The sequence below is a fragment of the Ipomoea nil genome, unplaced genomic scaffold (assembly GCF_001879475.1).
Source record: "Ipomoea nil cultivar Tokyo-kokei standard unplaced genomic scaffold, Asagao_1.1 scaffold1043, whole genome shotgun sequence".
NCBI classification, from domain to species: domain Eukaryota; kingdom Viridiplantae; phylum Streptophyta; class Magnoliopsida; order Solanales; family Convolvulaceae; genus Ipomoea; species Ipomoea nil.
In genome coordinates this window covers 7,208,795-7,230,010 of record NW_017617471.1, presented here as the reverse complement: position 1 = coordinate 7,230,010, position 21,216 = coordinate 7,208,795, and the positions used below count along the sequence as shown (strand labels likewise).

The 21,216-nt window shown below is 38.6% G+C and overlaps 3 protein-coding genes across 3 annotated transcripts; all 3 read left to right on the top strand.

Moving 5' to 3' along the window:
• The first annotated feature begins 36 nt into the window (after positions 1–36).
• On the top strand, positions 37–6,541 carry LOC109181795 (kinesin-like protein KIN-5B). The gene is made up of 23 exons (XM_019331709.1): positions 37–365; positions 446–575; positions 821–976; positions 1,214–1,551; positions 1,631–1,769; positions 2,050–2,147; positions 2,229–2,385; positions 2,471–2,540; positions 2,615–2,691; positions 2,940–2,993; positions 3,105–3,185; positions 3,275–3,386; positions 3,477–3,563; positions 3,835–4,010; positions 4,097–4,258; positions 4,374–4,481; positions 4,579–4,737; positions 4,832–4,915; positions 4,998–5,203; positions 5,473–5,574; positions 5,654–5,763; positions 5,858–6,009; positions 6,120–6,541. The coding sequence occupies exons 1-23, from the start codon at positions 193–195 to the stop codon at positions 6,315–6,317; spliced, it is 3,129 nt and encodes a 1,042-aa protein (XP_019187254.1). The 5' UTR covers positions 37–192; the 3' UTR covers positions 6,318–6,541.
• Positions 6,542–10,270: 3,729 nt separating this feature from the next.
• On the top strand, positions 10,271–14,934 carry LOC109181212. The gene is made up of 7 exons (XM_019330963.1): positions 10,271–10,768; positions 11,373–12,016; positions 12,117–12,276; positions 12,429–12,680; positions 12,798–12,947; positions 13,013–13,939; positions 14,053–14,934. Exons 1-7 carry the CDS (start codon positions 10,271–10,273, stop codon positions 14,932–14,934), a joined length of 3,513 nt encoding a protein of 1,170 aa, XP_019186508.1.
• Positions 14,935–15,663: 729 nt separating this feature from the next.
• Positions 15,664–17,221, top strand: LOC109181798 (putative F-box protein At4g22170). Its single transcript, XM_019331713.1, has 2 exons — positions 15,664–15,802; positions 15,894–17,221. The coding sequence occupies exons 1-2, from the start codon at positions 15,743–15,745 to the stop codon at positions 17,010–17,012; spliced, it is 1,179 nt and encodes a 392-aa protein (XP_019187258.1). The 5' UTR covers positions 15,664–15,742; the 3' UTR covers positions 17,013–17,221.
• Positions 17,222–21,216: the final 3,995 nt, after the last annotated feature.

Sequence of the window (21,216 nt, the reverse complement as noted above, 5' to 3'; positions counted from 1 at the left end):
ATAAAAGTAGCCGTTAGGATCTCACTCTTAAGTTTGCACTCAGCAGAAATTCCGAAAAGGAAAGTCACAAAGGCAACCTTTGAATTTCGGATTCGCTTGTATCTCATCGTCTTTAGCGACAGATTTCTCAGTTTTCCGAATCGGAATCTCAGCAAGAACACTCAGCTTACTCTCTGTTAAGCGATCGTTGGAATGGCGTCGTTGACTCCAGACCTCACCCGTAAATCGAGGACCGGAATGTCACCGTCTCCGGCGCCGTTCTACACCCCCAGACCAGAAAGGCGACGGCCTGAATCGAGAGGATCGGAGAACAATCGGTTTGACAAAGACAGAGAGGTTAATGTCCAGGTTATCCTCAGATGCAGGTATTTAAATATATTTGCTCCAGTTGAATGTGCTTTATCGGATGAAATTAGGGTTTTCTGATGTATGTGAATGATTTTAGACCATTAGATGAGAGTGAGCTGAAGCTAAATGTCCCGAGGGTCATAACTTGTAACGAGAATCGAAGGGAAGTCACTGTTTCTCAGAATGTAGCTAACAAGCAACTAGATCGGCTTTTCACCTTTGACAAGGTATGCATCACTTTGTTACCCCGCAAAAATTAGTTTCAATTTTTTGTTTAGCGGAATCATACATTTATGTAGCTTGGACCTGCTGTTTTTTTAATATGTTGCCATAAATTTGTGTTTAAGGTCTTGTATGCATCACTTTGTTACCCCTCAAAAATTAGTTTCAATTTTTTGTTTAGCGGAATCATACATTTATGTAGCTTGGACCTGCTGTTTTTTTAATATGTTGCCATAAATTTGTGTTTAAGGTCTTTGGTCCGAAGGCTCAACAGAGATCAATATATGATCAAGCTATTTCCCCCATTGTTAATGAAGTTCTTGAGGGCTATAATTGCACCGTGTTTGCATACGGACAGACAGGTACAGGCAAAACATATACGATGGAGGGAGGAACGATGAATAAGGTATTGAATTACTTAGTACAAAATTATGATTATTTATTGTGATTTGTGAATGTTCATAATAAATTCAAGTTGTTTATGTGTTATTGGCTTACATAAGCTCCATAGTGCTGGAAAATCTACAATCTTAAATTCTTAATATGCAATTTCAATAATTTGATTAAATGAACTTTACCAAATACCACATTTATTACATATCCACTGTTGGTTAAAATTTGTTGCAATATCACTATTCTATAGGTTGGAGAATTGCCTGCTGAAGCAGGTGTTATTCCAAGAGCAGTTCGCCAAATTTTTGATACACTTGAAGCACAAAATGCTGACTATAGTATGAAAGTAACATTTCTGGAACTATATAATGAAGAAATAACTGATCTGCTGGCTTCAGAAGAGCCATCAAAATATTTAGAAGATAAGCAAAAGAAATCTATCTCTTTGATGGAGGATGGAAAAGGTTGTGTTATTGTAAGAGGACTTGAAGAAGAAGTCGTGTACAGTGCTAATGACATTTACAATCTTTTGGAACGAGGGGCTGCTAAAAGGCGCACTGCAGACACCCTATTAAACAAGCATAGCAGGTATGGGTTGTTTTTTTTTTTTTTTCTTGATACATGATGCAAATGGAAGCAGATGTTAAACATACTCCTTTACTTGCAGCCGTTCTCATTCTATATTTAGCATCACTGTTCATGTAAAAGAAACATCTATTGGTGATGAGGAGCTTGTGAAGTGTGGCAAGTTAAACCTTGTTGATTTGGCAGGATCAGAAAATATATCTCGTTCAGGTGCCAGGGAGGTATGCACTTCTCAATAATCTTAGAGATTGCCAAGAGTTTTATTATGGAGTATTTGGTTATGTTGTATTTGTGCTCAGGGAGATTGCTATTAGTATTTTAATTATTTTTATTAAAAATAAACACAGGAACTTTCTAATGTGAATCTTTGATAGATCATAGATGTAATGTAAATTAGCATTTCCCTATGAACTAGCAATTCTTCAAATTTAGTTAATCTCTTGCTGCTGAGATCTTTATGGATTCTTAACTTATGAAAGTAATGTTTTGGGTTGAAAATAGGCTCGTGCAAGAGAAGCTGGAGAGATAAACAAAAGTTTACTTACCTTGGGCCGTGTCATATATGCATTGGTTGAGCATTCAGTTCACATTCCTTACAGGTCTGTGCCGTACATCTTTTGTAGCATATAAAATGAACTTCTCTGTTTTTGATTTGGGTCATCTTCTTTTGCCTCGTACAGGGACAGTAAGCTTACAAGGCTTTTGCGGGACTCTTTAGGAGGAAAAACAAAAACTTGTATCATTGCGACAATTTCACCATCTGCTAATTGTCTGGAAGAAACCTTAAGCACATTGGACTATGCATACCGTGCTAAAAACATTAAAAATAAGCCAGAGGTTCATGTTGCTATCTCTTCAACTTCTTAACTTCCAATTAAATTAATTTTCTGTAATTTGAACTAAGTAGTGATTTTCTTCTCAGGTAAACCAAAAGATGTCCAAAACCATGCTGCTTAAAGATCTGTACCAAGAAATAGAAAGGATGAAACAAGGTATGAAAGTGCACTTAAATTTCTCTGTGAAATGATGAATACTGAAATCACTTTCTTCATGATTTACCAACTAGATGTTCGAGCTGCGAGGGAGAAGAATGGGGTTTATATTCCACAAGAAAGATTTTTGCAGGATGAAGCTGAAAAGAAGGTATGTGTTTTATGACCCTGGTTCTCAAATTGTCTTTAATACAGTGAGTCAATATCTATAGAAATGGCAAATGAGTTTGCTTTGTTGAAAGTTAGTTTCTGAAAGAAATCATCTATATAAAGAGGGTAAGAAATATGATAACTTGCTTTATAGACCTTTCACATCATAGCAGCAGCTATGTTTCTGCAATGACTTTCTCTGTTTTCCAATTTATATTGAGCCTTTAGATTAACAATTGTAATTTGCAGGCAAAGAATGAGAAGATTGAGCAGTTGGAGAATGATCTGGATGTTAGTGAGAAGGTAGAATCTAATATTTTATTTATTGTTATTGTTATTGTTATTGTTTTCCATTTTCACTATTACAGTTTTTCATATATGTGCACTGCATTTAACATCAACTTCACCTTACAGCAAGTTGATAAATTCCGTGAGCTTTATTATACTGAACAAGAAGAGAAGTTGGGCTTCAAAAGTGAACTGAAGGACTGCAAGGTTAGAAGACAAAGGTTCTTTAAATCTTGCATGAAGTACACTGCTCTTCTGTTTCTGTTCATTTATCTTATGTTAAAAATGTTCTCCAGATAAATCTAGAAAAGAGTAACAGTGCATTGCAAGATCTTCAAGAGAATTACAATATTGCTGTTTCAACACTCAAGGAAAAAGATGTCACTATAAGCAAACTGTTACATTCAGGTATCTCTTACTGGCAATAGCAATTTCCTATCATCATGTTATTACATGAATAAATATAATAAATATAATTATTCTGTGCTTTGTGGATAGAAAATCGTCTGATTGGATGTGCAAAGGAGCTAAGGGAAAGTTTACACAATGCATCAAATGATGTAACTTCCCTCTTTGCAAGATTAGGTATAGCTACAGTTCAGTCTTCTTTATTTCTTCATTCATTTATTTTTTGTGCCTTTAACATTCTGGTATCTTAATTGTCATCTGGAACGTGCATTCCACTTCTATCTCTCATGATTTTGGCCCACGTAAAAGGTGCTTTTACCACAAATTGGTAGTTTTTGCTTTATAGAAATCTGTTGTTTTTCCCTCAATATTGACTCCAGTGAATGAGTTTTTAATAAAAGCTTCCGTTACTTTTTGTGCATTTTCAACTAATAGTAAAACTTTACAGATGAGAAAGATAGTTTGGAAGAAAAAAATCGAAGCTTGCTCCGAGCATTTGGTTCACAACTAGATGAAAGCTTAAAGGACCTGCAAAAAATCATCCTGGGGTCAGTTTCCCAACAACAGCAGCAAATGATGTTCATGGATGAGTACATCAGGTCATTTCTTGCCAGTAAATGCAATGTAAGAAAATGAATTCAGAGATTTAATTGAGATCTTGTATTTTGTGTTTCCTTCTCTGAACTCCTTATTTTATGTCTGCCCACCAGGTGACTAAGGTCATGGAATCAAAGATCGCAAAAATGATGGAGATGCATGCTTCGGGAATTGCAGAACTGAAAGTAATTGTTGACACACTACAGCAGAGATCTTCTTCAGACCTGGAACAAATGAAATCAAATATATCATCTCAAGCTACTACACTTGAAGATGTATGAAACATTTCCTGTTGGTCTAAAAAAGTGTCTTATTGTGAGCTGTGTTTAAATATGGTTTTTTTTTTTTTTTTTTTTTTTTTTTTTTTTTTTTTTTTTTTTATAATTGCAGTTTATCCTAACTGCTTCCATGGAGGCAAAGGATGTTATAAAGGATATGCAGGACTTTCTCAATGATCAAAGACAAATCCTTGCATTCTCTGCTCAACAACAACAAGAGGTTATAATAGATTCTTGTTGCTGTAGTTCATTACAATATTTTGTTCTCTTCTACCTTTATGTTTTCTCATGTTACTGATGTGGTCGGATGGAAATAGGGACTGCATCGAAGTATGCTTTCAGCACAAACAATTTCACAGGCAACAGCCAACTTCTTTGATGACCTCCATCAACGTGCCTCGGAACTCATGACATTTCTTGAAGATAGCAAAACTGATAAGATTGACCAGTTACAAAAATTTGAGAAGTCATTCAAGGTCAATAAGCAAATAAAAGATTCAACACTATATATTGGAGTGCACCAAATGGATGCAAAAGTCTAACTTTCCTATTTTTAATGCCTATTAACAGGAAGAGGCTCTTAAAGAAGAAAAGGCAGCTGCAGAAAAAATTGCTGCAATACTGGCAGCTCTAACTGCAAAGAAAACCGTCATGGTTAGTCAGATAATTCTTTAATGTTTTTCATCTTTTATGCATGGAATTCTTAAATGTCTTGCCAAACAAAACTTATTTTCAGGTGTCAGAAATGTCAAGAAACTTTCAGAACTCAAGTGTGGAAGAGAATAAGAGATTGCATCAAGAGTTGTCCAGTTTCCAGCAAGTCTCAGTAAATGCAAAGACAGAATTGAATGGATACGTAGAAAAGGTGAAAAACAATTTCGTGGAAGACACATTTGCATCAGCAGAAAGTAGAATGACATTGGACAACTGTCTGCAAGAGTGGTAAGCTCTTACTTTGCAACACTGCTGGGGAATTGGGTATTATGACATTCTGTGGGAACAAAAAAGTAGTAGTAAAGAACAACTTAGAGTAATAGATGCGCTTTAAAACTAAGTTTGATGCTTTTACATTTATTTCTGCACACTGTAAGTTTGAATTGGCATTACTTAGAGATTATAGATCAAGCTTGCTATAATATTCTGAGTGGAGATTTAGAAAACCTTCACAAATTACTTATATATTCAGTAACATCATTGTTCTATATGTGCAGCACAAACAAAGTTGATCACTTTAATCAACAATGGGAGAACACCATGCTTGGAGTTAATAAGTTCACCAAGGATAATCTGACAGAGATAGAATCTGTTGTGCAGTAAGTTGTTTATTATAATTATTACCGTTATTTGATTTGATTCTGGCAAACATTTACTTATAAATGCGTTCCTTGACAGGACAAAAACTACTGCATTACATGGTGCACACGAGGAATTCATCTCCGCATCCTCATCAATGCATGCGACATTTAACCAGTGTAGCGATGATTTGCTGACTTCAGTTAATGGTGGGTATCTGAATATTTCTACCTTTAAAATACATAGCATCTTTTCTTTCTTTAATAACTCATGAAACGAATCCATCTGTGTATGCACTTCCAGATTCTCTGATGAAGGATAGGGAAAGTAAGAAGGAAATCAATTCAATGTCTACCACATGCTCGACTCAACTTAACTCTATGCAACAAACCCATGGTGAATTCTTATCAAATATCCAGAATAGAACAGAGCAGTGCCTTCAAAATGTCTGCAAGGTACAGTCTTAAGTTCTCCCTATACTTGCATTCTTCAAAATAGGATTTGTCCAGAAATTACCTATACTGCATTCTTCACATGTTTAATTTGTTCAAAATTTGTCAAACAGGCTGATCAAAATGCTGATAGGACTCCAAAGAAACGCGAGATACGAATTCCCACCATTGCATCCATTGAGGAAATGGCAACAGCAATCTCTGAGATCAACATAGAAAACCAATCAAAACAGAGTGGTGCAAATGGCAAGATTCAACAGGATCTCAAGTGTGCTTCACCAAACAGAACTCCATTCACAAATGTGAATTGATTTATTTTTGGGGCTGTGGAGTCAGATATCTGGGAGTTAGATTAAGGGGGCCATGTACCATTTGAGTACCCCCATCTCCATAGAAGAAGTTGCACTCATTTACTGATGAGTGGCATAGTACTTCTTGCTCTAGATTCATTATATGTACTCTTTAGCTAATGTAAAAGTAGATTTATTTCCAACATCATTGCAATGAATCAAGTAGCAGCATATTACCAACATAATTTATTTATTTATTTTTGTTATAATAATTATTCAGGGGTGGGGCGGGGAGAGGTATCCTCGTCCCGTCCCCGTCTCCGTTCTTCGAAAATTTTCTCAATTCTCGTATTGTTTTATTAAGTTTAAAATTTATCACGTAATGACAAGTAAAATAAAAAATAAAAATTTTGCAAAGCTACTCAGTATTACTTTAAAAAAGGAAGAAAAAAAAAAAAAGAGTAAACGAATACAGTAAGACATCAATTAGCCAAGAGTGCACTTAAAATAACCTGTAAGCTTCTAAATAAACTTTGCCAAACAGATTCACAATGTGTATGTTATGGTTTGAGTTAATTCTAGCAATGGTCCTTCGACTATTATGATTTTTAAAATTAGTCCCCAACTTTTAATTTGGACATTATAAATCCCTTTGACTTTCAAGATCTTTCCAATAGAGGTCCTTTCCTCAATATATGGTTAATTGGAAGGGGTAAGCTCGTCATTCCACTTGCCTTTGTATTATTCTCCGTATTTCTTACTCTACCACCTTTGTATTATTCTCTGTATTGCTCCCTCCAGTAGTGGACTAGTGGTATCACCATTCGTTTCCCCCGTGTTGGATCAGCATCACGTTTTCCTTTGATATATTCTGCACCTCTGTTTCCTTGTCCATTAAGTTCGCCTTCAGATTTTCAATCTCGTGTCTTGATTTCTGAAGCTCTTTTTCCAGTTCGTATTCTCTCCGTCCTGATTGTCCGTTCTCCAATCTCGAAGCTAGGCTTTCGTTCTCCTCGCAGATTCCTTGCAATTCAGTTTCTTTATCCTTCATATTTGCCTTCAACTCCTCGATCGCTAGGCTCAGTTTCTGAACCTCGCCCTTGAGCTCAACCTCTCTCTAGCTCGAGGAGGATGTTATATGCTCCACTAGTGCTTCGACTTTGTTCTTCATTGCGTTTAACATCGGCTGCTTCTAAAGCTTCTCTCAGACTTTCAATTTCAGATTTCAAAGATGGAATCCCCGATTCGAGTATTTCATGGTTTTCTTCTTTCTCACTTGCTTTATTCTTCGGGTCACACATAACCTGAGGACAGTCGTTACCAGATTTAGTACCATCAGCCTGGAGTTGGCAAACGAGCTCCTCGAGTAGATTGACATGTGCACTCGATTGGCCTAACTCCATAGTAATAGCATTGTACAACTCCATGGCTTTTGACCTCGTCTGATATGAAGGCTTCCATAGTTCTTTTGGCGGTTTCGAGTTATACATAGTAGAGTTTCATTAACAAGCACTTACGCCCGAGCTTCCGCCTCCTTGCAATCCCTTAGTTGGATTCTCATGTCCTCCACGAGCAACAGAGAATTGGTCAGATTTTCCTTCAAGTTATTCAGATCAGCCTGTGCTAGTCCCGCGTTCTTGGTTTGGGTAGCCTCAGATTCCGCTATGTTTTCAAGCTGGGCTTTCAGTTCCTTTATCTCATTCAAGGCGAAAACCAGTGCGGTCGAGCTTGTTGTTATGCGTAACAACAAAATAAATACCTGGAAGGTAGTTTGCGATGCGTTGTTGCTTTGGGACAGGAAACCGGCAGCGTTCTGTGTCGTGTTTAGCAACACTATCTTAAAGATATTTAACGACCAGGGTATCGTTATATCTCCGACAGATAACACAGACGGGAAGAAATCAATCTAAAAGAACTCAGCACGGTGTTTCTCAAGTATGTCTGTAAAGCCGTGACTTTTTGTGTGTAAATAAAAATATGAAATGCATTGCTATTTATAGCATTTCACATTCCATTACAGCCAAGCCACAAAGATAGCTCACACACGGTTTAGCCGTACGAGAAATGTGCTTACCACATAATTCATTAGGACATATGTTCACCACATAATCCATTTGGATAATTATGCTTGGATAATTATGCTTAGCACATGAGTCATTACCACGTGGCTAAAACCTTGCCTTTGGATGTTTTCCCAACACTTGTCACCTCAAGCTCACATTCCACCACCTTAACCAGTTCCTCGGGGGACTTTTGAGGTTCAGTCACATAAACCTCCTCAGCAACTGCTCGTTTCAACATCCGCTTCTCGGATTCTTCCAGTTTCGAAGATATGGCAGCAAGCTGCTTCTTTTGTCTCCCCCGCTTCTTGCTTTGCTTGATTCTTCAACGCAAGAAATACGGAGAATAATTCAAAGGCAAGTTTTACCCCATCCAATTAACCGTATATTGACGAAAGGATTTCTATTGGAAAGATCTTGAAAGACAAGGGACCTATAATATCCAAATTAAAAGTTGGGGATTAATTTTGAAAAATCATAATAGTCGGAGGACCATTGCTGAAATTAACTCGTTATGGTTAGAGCCGTCGAAACGGTCTAGCGGGACGGGACGGGCCAAAACACACCAATGCCCGTCCCCGTAGCAGGGCGGGCTAAAAAGCCCGCCTCTTAGCGGGCTTGGAATGTGGCTGGCCCGCCCCACCATGCCAAAGCCCGCTGGCGGGGCGGGCCAGCCCGCCAGCCAATACTATTTTGTAATTAGAAAAGATTTGCTATACTGTAGCTTGTAGGCTTGTAGTTACACTACTGTGTAAGTGTTTTAATTTTAAAAAATGACATGCAAGCTAACAACATGTATTAAATACTAAATATTAATACAAATTAAAATAACTAACAACTAATAGAAATTATCCAAACTTTCAAATTTCTATTCAACATTAGGAATTAAAATAAAATAGTTTTGTAAATACTAAATTTCTAAAACTCATATTTCATCAAACATTATATCATTAATATCATGGTATTCTTCTCCTTGATTTCTATCATCATTGATTTGAAAATTGAGAATTGCGAAGCATTCTGCGATATATATATTTTTTTAATATAGATTACTAGGACGCGGGCTAAACCCGCGGCCCGCCTGACCTGCCCCGCTTGGGCCTGTGACCCTGGCGGGTGAAATAATCATGAACCCGTCCCCTACCTACGACGGGACGGGACGAGTCGACCCGGCGGGTAAAACCCATTTTTACGACTCTAGTTATGGTTTAGAGTAAGAGCAACCCCAATAAGGGGTTTGTGCACAAGTTATAAGAAAAAAATGGCAAGGTGGAAGAGTGCTTGCTACAAAAATGAGAATTTTGTCATAAATGTGAGTCCCATCTCCTTTTCTGTAGATGACAAGTATCTATAAAAAGACTACTTTTTGCTTTTTTAATTTCCTTTTTCTATTAATATATACGGAATAACTCACGTAAAGGCCGTAACTAATTTTTTCTCTCTACCTAGGGTTTCTCTAGGTTTTCCGGTCGTTTTTTCGACAATTTTCTACGGACGACTTCCGACGAAGGGAACAAGCGTGGTTTGATCTCTGCATGCGAGATGGCTTCGACACCGATAGAACCGGACGTGGCGGGCTTGACCCAAAGGTGGACCGATATTGTGCTCGAAGAGGAAGCGACGGCGTTTCTGCCAGACGAAGGGGCTGTTGCCGAGGAGGGGGGCGGCGAGGTGGAGGAGAGTTGGGGGGTGGTGGGAAGGTTCTTGACACGAAAGCTAGTCAGGTTGGACTTTATGAGTCAGGTCTTGGCATCGGTGTGGCAACCGGTGAGCGGGGTTGAGGCAACGGAGGTTGAGCCTGGTCGGTTTCTGTTTGTTTTTCATCATGTAACGGACATGGAACGAGTTCTAAACGAGGGTCCCTGGTCTTTTGATAATAGCACGCTGGTGTGTAAACAGGTCCCTGGCGGAGTTATGACGGTTGATGTAGTGCTGGATACGGTGGATTTATGGGTCCAATTGCATGAACTGCCGAAGGGATACTCATCTAGTAGGATTTTGGAACAGATCGGAAATTTCTTGGGTACGTTTGTGAAATATGATGATCGATTCGACAACGCTCCATGGAAGATGTATCACTGTATTAGGGTTTCGTTGGCTGTTGATAAGCCCTTGAAAAGACGAATGAATTTTATTAAACGAGATAAGACGAGTTGCTGGGTCATGTTTAAGTATGAACGCTTTCATACTTATTGCTATTTCTGCGGGATACTAGGCCACGCGTATCAGTTTTGTCGTGGGGCAAGGGACTCGAAGATGCCGGTGGAGGAGTATTTGTATGGCCCGGAGCTACGGGCAGGAGGGAGCCGTGGCCCTAGGCCGGTGGGGGCAGCTGGCTTTTGCCGACGGGCCGGCATGCCGTGGGGCGGAAACCGCCAGCTGATCGGGCGGTTGTGGGGCGGACTCCGGAAGGTGTGAACCGGACCGAGGGGGTAGTTGAGGCGGAGGTGGTGGCGTTTGCCAAGCGGCGCCGGGGGGAGGTAGATGGTGAGGGACGGAGGTACGGAGGAGGGGATATTGTCATGGCCGAGATTCCAAAAAACTTGCAGCAGGCGGGCTCTGGTTCCCAGACCCGTCCGGATCAATGAGTACTCTAAGTTGGAACTGCCGTGGCTTGGGTAATCCACGGACAGTTCGGGAGATTGTGGACATGGTGTCCCGAAAGCAACCCGACTTTGTATTTCTAATGGAGACTAAGGTAGCACGTGATCATGCGGAACGATTACGTGTTAAGATCGGTTACGAAGGACTTTTTTATGTTGATAGTGATGGGTTGAGTGGTGGTATAGCGTTACTGTGAAAAAAGAATAGTACGGCTCGGCTAATCAGTTACTCAACGAACTATGTTGATGTTGGGGTAACTATTGATGGCTTTCCTGAATGGCGAATGACAGGTTATTATGGGTTTTCTGAACGAACGAGACGCGCTGAGTCATGGGATCTTTTGAGAACACTCTCGGGCAGGTCGAATCTCCCATGGGTTGTTATTGGAGATTTTAATGATTTGTTATATCAGAATGAGAAGAGAGGGGGAAATCCGCATCCGAATAACCTCCTACGCGGCTTTGGGGAAGCTATTGAGGACTGTGGGCTTGCTCAGTTGCCTATGGTTGGTTATCCGTACACATGGGAGAAGGGGAAGGGGACAGCAAACTGGATGGAGGAGAGGCTCAATAAAGTTCTAGTAACGGACGAGTGGCGGGGTATGGTGATGGGGGCTAAGGTGATGAATCTGAGAACCCGGAAGTCTGATCACTCGGCTCTCTTTCTGGGGATTCAGGACTCCGCTGGGGGTGTTGGGCCTCGTAGGAAGGGTTTTCGGTTTGAGATGACCTGGCTGCATGATGAGGGGTGCAGGAATGTGGTAGAGCAGTCCTGGCAGGAGGGGAGGGGCCAGGGTTTACAGAACTGTATTCAGTACTGTGGGACCCGGTTAACACGATGGGGTGGAGACCGGTATCATAAGTACGGAAAACGGATCAATGAACTGACAAGAGAGCAGCAGCGGCTGAGGGGGCGTACTGACCCGGCCTCCCTAGCTGAGTTCCAGCACCTGGAGCTGTTAAGTTGTACTGAAGCTCAGGAGGATGCCTACTGGAGGCAGAGAGTCAAGCAACACTGGCTTAAGGAGGCAGATGCTAATACGAAGTTTTTCCACAGGTATGCCTCTCACCGAAAAAAGAAGAATACTATTTCTAGATTGATGAATGATAATGGGGATTGGGTTGAGGGGGAGCCTATGAAAAATATTATTTTGCAGTATTATAATCGTATTTTCTGTGCTGGAACCCCGGGAACTAGGGAGGATTTTTTTTGAGGGAATTGTCCCGCGAATCACGCAGGCGCAGAATGAGTCTTTGTTGCGTTCGTTTGAACTGGATGAGGTTAAGAGTGCACTGTTTGCGATGTTTCCGGACAAGGCACCAGGCCCGGATGGAATGAATCCAGGCTTTTACCAACATTTTTGGGATGTGGTTGGGGTGATGTGGCGAGCTTTATAATAAACTGTGTTGTGTCCTGTGATTTCCCGCCTGGGTTGACTGAGACTGATATTGTTTTAATCCCTAAGAAGAAAACCCCTGAGATTGTCACTGATTTGCGGCCTATAGCCCTCAGTAATGTGGTCTATAGAATTATGGCAAAAATGTTGGCTAACAGAATGAAGCCGTTAATGGAAGTAGTAATATCTGAGTCACAAAGCGCATTTATCCCGGATAGATTGATAACGGATAATATACTATTAGCTGCAGAAGTGGGGCATTTTTTGAATAGGAAACAATGTGGAGTGGGGGGATGGAGTGCTCTCAAGTTAGACATGGCAAAGGCATATGATCGGGTCGAATGGCCCTTCTTACGAAGGATGATGTTGGCGCTGGGATTTCATAGTGGTTGGGTGGAGTTGATTATGAAGTGTGTAACCTCTGTCTCATATAATATCCAGGTGAATGGCTTAAGATGTGATCCTGTTATACCCACTCGTGGAATAAGGCAAGGGGATCCTTTGTCCCCATATCTATTTATTATTTGTGCAGAGGGTCTATCTTTGTTGTTGCAGCAGGCACATAATGTGGGATCGATACATGGCTGCAAGGTAGTAAGAGGAGCCCCCCGATTTCTCACTTATTTTTTGCAGATGATAGTCTGTTGTTTTTTAAGGCCAAGGCGGAGGAAGCAACTGAGGTTAAAAGGTGTCTAGCTGTGTATGAGAATCTATCCGGGCAGGCAGTGAATTATCATAAGTCGAGTATATGTTATAGCAGAAATACTAGTAACGAGGATAGACAAAGTGTGGCTCAGATTTTGGGAGTGGCACAGGCACCGAATTTTGGCAAGTATTTGGGACTCCCCTCTTTTATTAGAAGGCACAAGAAAGCAGTTTTTGCGTATGTGGAGGATAAAATCCGTCAAAGGATTGGATCATTGAATAAAAAACTGCTATCACAGGCAGGGAAAGAAATTCTTTTGAAAACTGTAGCACAATTTATGCCTACGTTTTCAATGAGTGTTTTCTTGTTACCTGTATCAGTGTGTACGGCGGTAGAAAGGACGATGAATCGTTACTGGTGGGATTCTGGAACTGACAGGCGAATACATTGGCAGGCGTGGCGAATGTTGACTAAGCCTGACTCTCTGGTGGCGCGTGTGTATAAGGCCCGGTATTTTCCGAAAGGATCTTTCTTTGATGCACAGGTGAGAAATAATCCCAGTTTCTGCTGGCGGAGCATCATGGCAGCAAAGAGTATTATTTGTGGTGGGGTCAGGCGCAGAATTGGTAATGGTGAGTCTACATTCATATGGACACACCCTTGGCTACGGAATGACCATGACCCAATGATACAAACAGAAGTGCCAATACAGTTGAAGGAAGCCAAGGTAGCAGGTTTGATAGACCAACAAACTGGTGTCTGGGATCCCTCAATCTTAACTGACTTATTTCAACCCAATGATGTGGCGGAAATTATGAAAATACCCATCTCCCCGGAATATGATAATACTTGGTACTGGCATGGGGATCCAAGAGGAGAGTATTCTGTTAAAAGTGGATATAAGCAAGTAATGGAAAATTATCAACAGACTAATGAGGTATTTACAAAATGGTTATCCCTATGGAAGTTAAAAATCTCCCAAAATGGAGAATGTTTCTATGGAGAGCCATTAGTGATATATTGCCTACTACTACAAACTTGCTTATAAAGAGGGTGGATGTGGATCCACGATGTGCCATGTGTGGGTTATCTCAAGAAGACACAATGCATGCTTTGGTGTTGTGTGATTTTGCAAGGAACATTTGGAATAAATCTAACCTCACAATTCTAAATATAGTCACAAATATTTTTTATGTTTGGTTTGATGAACTTCTAAATGTTCTAGACTCTGATGGGATATTCTATGCAGTAGCAATACTTTACAATGTGTGGAGAGCAAGGAACAGGGCCGTTTGGGAAGCAACACTACCACGGCCGGAGGTGGTCCTCAAAATCGCCGCTGCAGCCAAGCTGGCGTGGAATCGGGCGCACCCACAGCCCACGGCCCAGGCCACCACGCTGCCAGCCATGCCGAACCCGCTGCAAGGAAGCGCCAATCTCCACGCGCCGAATTCCCTCGCTGCCAAGCCACCTGGACCGCCAAGGCGCATATGCCGTGTGGACGGGGGGTATATGCAGGAGACAGGGCAAGCTGCTTTGGGGGTACTCTTACTAGACACGGACGGGGGATATGTTTCAGCATACAGTGGACCACTACAAGGATGCTCCTCGCCACTTATGGCTGAGGAGCTCGCATGTAAAGAAGCTCTATCATGGTTGAAGGACCGGGGTGAGCAGAATGTTGAGGTTTATACGGACTGCCTGACACTACATCGTTATCTCACTACACCAACCGTTGTGTTGCGCACATATCTAGGCTATGCCATTGACACTTGCAGGCTTATTGCATCTTCGTTTCAGTCTTGTTCGTTTCATTTTATTCCTAGATTAGAGAACCATCTAGCTCATGCTTTAGCTACTACGGCTTATCAGCAAACTGCAACTATGTATTGGGATCTACTCCCACCGGATGTTATTTCGGCCTACTTTTAATGAAGCATCATATAATTTTCAAAAAAAAAAAAAAATTCTTTTTCTATTCCTTTTTATTTTTATTTTTTATTTTTTTTATTTCTTATTATTTTCTCTTTCCTAATCATACATATAATTTTTATTAAAAAACTACACCAAAATCCCCACTGTTGAGGTGACATGGGGGGCCCAATGGAATTAATGATGTGTTTCATTTCCCATAAAATTGACGTGAAGATCTCCAATGCAATTGCCGACGCAAATTATGCTGTGCAACCGAATGCACCATGCGCATGGTGCATACGATGCAAAACGATGTTATTTTGGTTAAAAAATACGCGTCCCACTTAAAAAAGAAATCAGGTTCGATTCCCGACAATAGCATTTTTATATATCCATAAATTCATAACTATATATCCATAAATTCATAACTATATATCTACAAATTCATAACTATATATCCACAGTGAATGAATGAACTAAATATCCACAATGATTAAACTAAATATCCACAATGAATGAACTAAATATTCATAAATTCATAACTATATATCCAGAAATTCATAACTATATATCCACAATAATGCTATTGTCAAAAATCAAACCTAATTTTTTTTTTAAAGTGGGACGCGCATTTTTAATCAAAATGACATCGTTTTGCACATTGTGCATACGGTTACATAACTATTGAATTGCCGCCGGCTGGGCTTCCTCACTTTCTTTGCTTGCTGTCTTCTTGTTTTTCTCCCTCACTCTCACTCTTTTACTTCTGCAAAAACTCATCAAATACAAAAGCTTTAGCAGCGGACTCCAGCAGTCTCGGCGGCAAATGGAGAAGAATTCCGGCAACCTGAACGACGGAAGTAAGGAGAACCCAGCGGCCTCCACGGTAAGCTTTCATTCGGTTCTTGAATTAATATAAAAAGTGTATGTATACTGAAATTTTCTAGCTTGACTCTATACTAGAATGTGTTTCTCAGATACTAGCAGATTGTTCGAATTTGGGTTTTGACCCTTTGGGGATAATTGCGCATAGGCTTAATTTTGCTTTAGATTATGTGAGATTTGGTATGGTATGTCGGTCATGGAGTAGGGTTGTTGCTGAAAATGGACCCTCATTTCTTCCATGGCTGATGCTATCTCAGAAACATGACACAGATTTTCGTGGGGTGTGTTATCCATTTGAAAATAGGAGCTTAGATCTTCACTTGCCAGAACTTCATGATAAGCGGTGTTGGGGATCTCCTTGTGGTTGGGTGGTCACTCTTGGCTCTGATTTTGGATTAGGCTTACTGAATCCGTTAACGAGGGCACAACGGGTGCTTCCACCCCTGCCGAATTTGAAGAACCTGGTTTGTAGTCGAAGGCAATTTCGCAATAGTTTTGTGAACAAAGTAGTCTTGTCATCGAGCCCGGATTTTGTAGTTCTGGCTATCTATTCTAAACGTGAGAAGATGGCCATACTAAAGGCGGGTAATCATACTTGGACTCCATTGCCATTGGAATGCTGCCCTCGTGGTGTTGAAGATGCGATTTGTTTTGATGGGAAAGTGTATATTGTAGGGTGTTCGTGGGAGATTGCGATTTTTGATTGCCAAGGCTGCGTTTTGCAGGAAATAATTTTCCCGCCATTGCAGGAAGTTTTCTTAGAGCACCAAGAGGACTTGCATCCAGATGATGGGTTAGTTGATGCATATGTGGTTGAAATAAATGGGCTGATATATGTTGTTTGCAAAGTGTTGGAAACAAGAAACGACCAATTTGCAGCTTTCCATCTAAGAACGAAGCGCTTTGATGTTTACAGGCTGGAGTTGCAGGGCAACGAGGGGAAATCGGACGATGTAGAATCGTTGGGCGATTGGTCAATCTTTGTAGGCAACAACCACTCCTTCTCAATATGCTGCACCAACAAATACCCGGATTGCGTTAGTAATTGCATATACTTCACGGATGACCGCTCAGATTTCCTGCACTCCTCTACCAGCTATGATATTGGTGTTTACAATCTCCAGACTCGGAAGATACAATGGGTTGCTCAGGATGATTTCTCGGTGTTTTCATATTCTGCACCACTATGGTTCAACCCAAGTTTATCCTAGGATAGTCTTCATTACCTAGCTCCTTATCATTTTTCCATGTAGAGTATATTACTATCTACCCAAAAATTAAGGTGGGTTTAGCTAGGGGTTTGGGGATTGGGTTAGTTAGTTGCAGATGATGTAAATCTGCCTTATCGAACATCAATTTATATGTTCGACTTCTATATGAAAGCATGCTGACATAAATAAATATAGAAAAAGCAGTGAAGTTATTGCGAGAAACTGAACTTTTTTCCCTAGGTTTAAAACAATGTGCTTACTTTTCCCTTTGAATCCTCTAATTTGTGTTCAGTACCCCCATTATCCATAGAAGAAGTTGATGAGTGGCTTAGTACTTCTTACTCACTCATAATACTGTGAAAGCTGTTTTGACAATATTATATGAACTCTTTAGCTAATGTAAAAGTAGATTTATTTCCAACATCATTGCATTGAATTAAGTAGCAGCATATTATCAACATAAAATTATCTGCTTCTAGAGTAAGAGTTTTTCTTATTGCAAGAGTCTTCAAAATCATAGATTTTAATTATTAAAAAAAAAAACGAAAAAAAAAGAAGAAGTTAAACTCCCAATCCTTGCCGAAACCTCTATTACCCAGTCCCTCTAAATCACATGAAGCCTCTTAGACCATCTCCAATTTAAAACATCAAATTGGACGTTTGGTTCAGGTTATATAACATAACCAAGGGAATGTGACATTCTAAAGCTCACATTCCGGTGTTTGGTTCATATTATCTTAGGGAATCTAACATTCCCAAGGAATGTCACATTCCCTCCACATAGGATTTTGAAGGGAATGTAATTCCCTTCAAAATCTTAGATAATGTAAGATAACCTTGGTTATGTTAGTTTATATATATATATATATATATATATATATATATATATATATATATATATATATATAAAACTTTTTTTTATGTTACTAACTCTATTACACTGTAGTATCTGTTTAAACATACTCTCTCAACCTAATGAAGCACCTTTTATGTTACTAACTCTATTACAATGGCTCAATCTCACGACCTCCCAAATGGGAAAAGTCACTACATGTCATCTGACCACAAAGTGTTTGACTATAACTTTGATATTTAATTACAAGATAATGTAAAAAGAAGTCAATGGGCAATGTAGTGGATATAATAAATTAATAAATTTGAAGGTAATGAATATTTGAATTGTAGAAAATAAAGATAATATAACTAATGAAATTATATCTATTTTTAAATAAAGGCATTATAGATATCTAATTTTAAATTAATTAAATGCATATGTATTATTTTTTGTTGTAACTACTAATTTATTTCTACAATCTACATCTATCTACATACATATACAATACAATTCTAATAAGAGCCAATAATGTTAGGCCCTTAACTGGAACAAAAAAAATGTCCGTAGTATATATTGTTTCTTAAAATGAATGATTCATATTATTTTGATTTTAGTATTTTTAAATGATTTTCCTTATTTACCCTATATTACATTGTCTTCTTCCTTTAAATATTAAATTCTGTTAGTATAAACTTTAGTAACGAAATATTCCGTTAACTATTTATTAATTTTACAGTTAAAGAACGATTTGGTCTCTCAATTATTAGCGTCAATGTACTCCCTCAATTGCTTATTATTCATCGATTTTGTCCCCGAAAACAATAATTTTTAGTCGATTTAATTCCTCAGGCCGTCGTCCGAAGAGTAGTATTCAGTAATATCATTGTTCTATATGTGCAGCACAAACAAAGTTGATCACTTTAATTAACAATGGGAGAACACCATGCTTGGAGTTAATAAGCTCACCAAGGATAGTCTCGCAGAGACAGAATCTGTTGTGCAGTAAGTTGTTTATTATTATTATTATTACCGCTATTTGATTCTGGCAAACATTTGCTTATAAATGCGTTCCTTGACAGGACAAAAACTGCTGCATTACATGGTGCCCACGAGGAATTCATCTCCGCATCCTCATCAATATAATGCATGCAACATTTAACCAGTGTAGCCATGATTTGCTGACTTCAGTTAATGGTGGGTATCTGAATATTTCTACCTTTATAATACATAGCAGTGCCTTCAAAATGTCTACAAGGTACAGTCTTAACTCTTAAGTTCCCTATATGCATTCTTCAAAATAGAATTTGTCCAGAAATTACCTATACTGCATTCTTCACCTGTTTAATTTGTTCAAAATTTGTCAAACAGGCTGATCAAAACGCTGATAGGACTTCTCTAAGATCAACTTAGAAAACCGATCAATAATGCCAAAGGTCATGGGTTTGAATCTCCCCGTCACCTGATAAAAAAAGGGACTACGATGGTATCAGAGCCATGCAAGATTTGAATCTCCCCGTCACCCGATAAAAAAAGAGACTACGATTAGAGCCATGCCAAAGGTCATGGGTTTGAATCTCCCCGTCACCCGATAAAAAAAGAGATTACGATGGTATCAACGCCATGAAATGTGCAATCCAACTATTAATAACTTAGACTTTTAGTTGTGATTAAATGAACGTACATACATAATTAAATGTATTTTTGGACTAAGGTCCACAATATAAAATAACATTACGCTATGTTACAACAATTGACAAAGAAAAAATACTTATACTCCAAAAGCCTACTCCCAATTTTTACTATCTATCACAAAATTTTGATGTTGACATTTTTCATGTGATCTAAAGGATGAAGATAACTTATCATTCATTGTCACATCTAGGAGTAAAAAGTGAAGGAGTGGAAGGAGTTATACTATAATCTCAAATTCTACTCACTGAGCTGTAAACAAGGATAAGTTATTTTTATTATGTGGATCCACAGAGAAGTGTTTACATCAAGAACATACCTCAGCTCCGATCCTCTATCATTTTACCATGTAGACAGACTATTGTATATTACTAGCCAAACCCTAGCTGGGTTTAGCTAGGGGTTTGGGATTGGGTTATGTTGTTCTATGGAATTCACTATGTTTTTTTAAGAAGATATGGATATTGCAGTTCCCAATTATTCAGTTACAGGCCGTGTTTGATAAAATAGTTAGCGTATAGGTTAATTTTGACTTATTTGACCACTATTAGTTGTTTGATTTAATTTTAAAATCAATATAAGTGTTTGGTTAAATAGTTTTTTGTACTCCAAAATGCTAAAATTCAAAAAGCTACTCAAAGTAACTTTTTCAACTAGCTTTTTTAGAAAAGAAATTATACCAAACACTGTTCTACAATCAGCTAATATTATCAACTAGTTATACCCTCTAATTAACTGAATCAGCTAATAACTAACAGCTTACAACCATTTACCAAACAGGGCCAAAGTATTATTGCTAAATTCAATTGATGATTTGAATGAATTGTTATCATCTGTATCCTTTATAATTTGTTGTTATTGTTTTTTTTTAACCAAAGTAAAAATTAAAGCAAGAGGTATATTAAAGTAAGTGATATACAAGCTTACTCTTTAGTTAAACAGTTGATTCCGAACGATGGTTGATTATAACCGAAGTCATCCCTACAGTATCAATTCCAATTTAGTTACTATAATGAGCTTGTTTCAATTCCAATTCAGTTATTATAATGAGCTTGTTTGGTTAATTACTTGTCCGTGAATTTTTGACAAATTTGACCATCTTTACTAATTATTAATGAAAACAATTTTATGCTATCTGATCTTAAAGAATCTTTAATGGTGGAAGACTATAGCACTAAACTTATGACCCAATTCTTTGTTTACTAATCCACTTTTTACTTTTTTTAGTTCAGCCAAAATTATTAATTAAAAATATTGTGGCAGGTGGATTTGAATCTGCCAACCTGAAGCTTAGGTCAGGAAGTTTTGGTTTGCATTAAAGTCTTCATAAATACATTTATGAAATATCACTTTTTGTGTTTGTGCAATAATTAACATATATATGAAGTTTGATTCTGGAATTAAATGTCATTATCAAATATCTTCCCCTGAGGGAATTAAGTGCATGTGGACCATATATGTATGGTAGGTCAAATAGTATGAATCCGGGTGGCAAATACTCCAACACCCTCTTTTAGGTATCTTTATTTGCATCATTTCACAATAAGAGTTTTACCTATATTTGATTGATATTCAAATTCTAGAACCTTCTCTTAATACCATTAATTTTACCTATTATTATGGATTATTAAATATGCTCTTTCACACATGCATATTCATATTAATTAATGTCAATGTGAT